Here is a 3,536-nt window from a genome sequence, read left to right as displayed (position 1 = left end):
AGTTATTATGGAATATGTATGATATAATATAAACTAATGCAATTATCTATATTATAAAGAATTTTTGCATAAAGCTTTATATAATAAAAATGGGGGGAAAAATGAAGGGGTCTGAACTCTTTCTGAATGCACTTAATTGTTCTTTGTTGACAAACTGTATTGAAATTCACAATTCTATAGAATTATGCATATTTGTTGTTATTTGAAAGTACTGCCCACGAGGCCATCAGCACCAACATCATTTTTGTATTTTACATTTTTTTATAAACTGCATTTAGTGCATTCAGTTTACAGAGAAGTTCTGACTTCCTCTCTTGTCTGTGTGGTCGAGGTCTCACAGTGTTTCCGCTCACAGTAAGAGATGTTTGAACGATCTCAGTATAGAAGATATTCATCTGGATCAGACGATGAAGATCATACATCTTATCTGTGAGTTTATCACATTAGATTTTATTACATCAGTAAATTACATTTATTTTAATTTTCTATATTAATAAATGTGTTTTCTTTCTCTCATAGATCTGTTGATGTGGTCTCAAGCCACAGAGGGTCTAACAAACACAGCAGTAACTTTAGGAGCTGATGTGAATATAAGCTGTGATCTTGATATAAAGGAGATTTACTGGTACAGACAGAAATCACCGGATCCTCCAGTGTTCATATTATGCTCTTGCAATAGCACATATGAAAAAGCTAACTATAAAGACAAGACATTCAAACTCAAATACTCAGTGAAAACTAACAGCAGTCTGTTCATCAGAAATATCAGCACTGATGAATTAGGAGTTTATTATTGTGTCAAAACTAGAGAAGCACGAAAATTCAGCAACGGCACTAAAATCTACATCAGCGGTGAGTTATTTTCTCATTTCAGAAGTATTTTTAAACCATATGATGGATTTCCATATTGAGTACTTTATACTTTTATGAAGGGCTTATATTTTTGGCAGTTTCATTGCACTGTTAAAGACTGAAATTGGAAAAAGATTGAACTACAAACCTTTTACAGACTCGGTCGACAGGAATCAGACAGAATCAGGTGATGCCCCACAACATGAGACTCGATGGAGAAACCTGACCATCATCACATCTGTCCTGCTGAATGTGCTTCTGATCATCGCATTAATAGGTTTGTATTTGTTTGTTCAGGCCTCATTGAACTAACTACAAACATTAGATCTACACAAATGTAATAATATCACATGTGCACTTTGTTTCGACTGTTATAATCTGTGAATTCAGTGATGTTTGAATATTTTTTCGGCAGCGGCTATTTGCACTAAGTGTAAATAGTGATAGATTCTATTTACACTATGTTAAAATAGCAGGATTTTCTGCTATATATAAGTATTGTAGTACATTATAAAACAGTACGCAATAATAACGTACTGAGTGTAAATTATAGTTTTAATTCAAATGGATGCCACCTTATTGGGACAATAAAGCCCTCCCTACACCTACCCGATACTTTATTTTCAACTTTTTGATTATTTCCTTCATTTTTATTGAAAATAAATGCCTTTCGAATGCAATATGAGATTTGAAAAGGGAAAAAAAAAAGTTCAGCAAAAGAAGGGTTCGAACTTGGGTCGATTGCGTCAAAAAGAGTGCGCATTACCATCTACACCACTGAAACTGATGCTGAACAAGTGTCTTTTTTTCAGTGTTGACTGTCCCAGTCACATGTTGGTGAGTGGAGTTAGTGTAAATAGACACTTCGTATTGTTTCAGGTTTGGCGAAGAGCTATATTGAGGCGACTGGAAGATCGACAAATTCCACTGCAGCTGAAAACTCAAGTAATCTACAGGTAGGATACATCTTCAGTAAATGTTATCTTATATTTTTCTTTCAGTACTGTATAAGGACATTGATGTTTAATATATTATTCTTTCAGTGTGCTGAAATTGATTTGTCCATGTGTCCTGGTAATATCAAGCTGATCCAGGAGCAGAGCAAGACTGTCTTATACAGACAATGTATGTTGTAAATATAAATTGTGCAACCAACCAAACTAAAATGTATTGTTATTATTTTTTAAAAGGGTTATTTGGCCTAATAGGAAACTTTAACTCAGTGTCAGGACAAGGGTTTTTTTCATAAATTATATTTTGCTATATTTTGCAAAATTATAAGTTTGATGCATTGTGGTCGATATGGGCAGCTTTTTACCATCGCAACAACTTTCATTAAACATGTCTGAACATTCATGTCATTCCTTGCACCATTACTTCCCACTTTATGTAATTTTGGAATTTTCTGCTACTTCTGCAGTTTTGTGTTTTATTATTTGTCATACAGCTGGAAATCAAGGACACAAAGCTCAATAAATGTACTAAAAATATATTTTTTAATATATTTTTTTGCTTTCACACTAACTGTTTTGAATATTTTTGTACATATTGACACGTCTGTCTTCTGCACAGCTCGTTTGTGGTTTACACACATGGTTTTGTGCAAAGGAAATGTTCCGCTGGTTTGGTCACTTGATGAAAAACACATCTTATACACTTGCCTTAAACTTAAACTTTGACCAAGCGAACATGAAATGTACATTTGAACCTATTTTACTTTTCAGTTTGACATCTTATTCTGTTCATCTTAATTCCATAAAACTGTCAAACCGAACAAATATTTCAGTAGGAGACAGAATAAAAGCAGAAACAACCACAAAGAACAGAAAACTATTAACAAAACGACACTAAACACAACTCAAACATTTAAATGTGACAGGCACACTTTATTTTAGGGACCAATTCTCACTATTAACTAGCATGCGTTTACTCATATTAGTACTCATGAAGCACATATTAATGCCTTATGACCATATTTTAGATCCTTTAATCTCTAAACTTAACAACCACCTTACTAACTATTAATAAAGCAGCAAATTAGGAGTTAATTGAGGCAATAGTCAATTAGTTAATAGTGAGAATTGGACCTTAAAATAAAGTGTGACCATTTCAAGTATGACATGAGATATTAATATTTAAAAATAAAAAAGAAGAAGACGAGCTTATATATGGGTTAATGGTTGATATTTGAGCAAATAAAAGAAAACACTACACATGAGGTCACTTCCTCTTGATTGCGGTTATAATCACTCTATTATTTAGAAAGCGTGAGGTAATGTTTCTTCTTTAAAGTCGTGTGAAACAAACAAGACTGAATCATGAAGTGTTTGAACATCCTGAAGATCATTCAGCTTCAGCTCCGTGAGTTTATTGTACTTCATGAATTTTATAATGTTCTTTGTAAATTAATAAACAGATTTATTGCTTTATGTGTTGTATTTCACAGATCTGCTCTCATGGTGTGGATCTGCAGAGACTTTAACAGATCATTTAACAGATTTGGGTCAACATGTGACTATAAACTGTGATTTTGATGAAACGGAGATTAACTGGTTATTACTGAAACTACCAGATCCTCCAGTTATGATATTACGCTCTTCCACAACTTCAGCTACTTTTTACTACAATAAAACATTTAAACACAAATATTCAGAGCAAAGTAAACATCATCTGTTCATAAATAA

At 33.0% G+C, this 3,536-nt stretch overlaps 1 protein-coding gene across 1 annotated transcript; it reads left to right on the top strand.

The window, feature by feature from the left end:
- The first annotated feature begins 342 nt into the window (after positions 1-342).
- On the top strand, positions 343-2,989 carry LOC306867606 (uncharacterized protein). The gene is made up of 5 exons (XM_079413368.1): positions 343-429; positions 520-852; positions 1,010-1,129; positions 1,732-1,808; positions 1,896-2,989. The coding sequence occupies exons 1-5, from the start codon at positions 408-410 to the stop codon at positions 1,986-1,988; spliced, it is 645 nt and encodes a 214-aa protein (XP_079269494.1). The 5' UTR covers positions 343-407; the 3' UTR covers positions 1,989-2,989.
- Positions 2,990-3,536: the final 547 nt, after the last annotated feature.

The sequence above is a fragment of the Barbus barbus genome, assembly GCF_936440315.1.
Source record: "Barbus barbus genome assembly, chromosome: 49".
Lineage (NCBI taxonomy): Eukaryota > Metazoa > Chordata > Actinopteri > Cypriniformes > Cyprinidae > Barbus > Barbus barbus.
This window is presented reverse-complemented; position numbering and strand designations above follow the sequence as displayed.

Excerpts from the sequence above, each read along its gene's own strand:
- LOC306867606 (XM_079413368.1), top strand. The coding sequence starts at position 408 with ATGAAGATCATACATCTTATCT. Across the intron at positions 430-519 it reads GAAGATCATACATCTTATCT|ATCTGTTGATGTGGTCTCAA; the intron begins GTGAGTTTATCA and ends TTTCTCTCATAG. Across the intron at positions 853-1,009 it reads CACTAAAATCTACATCAGCG|ACTCGGTCGACAGGAATCAG; the intron begins GTGAGTTATTTT and ends AACCTTTTACAG.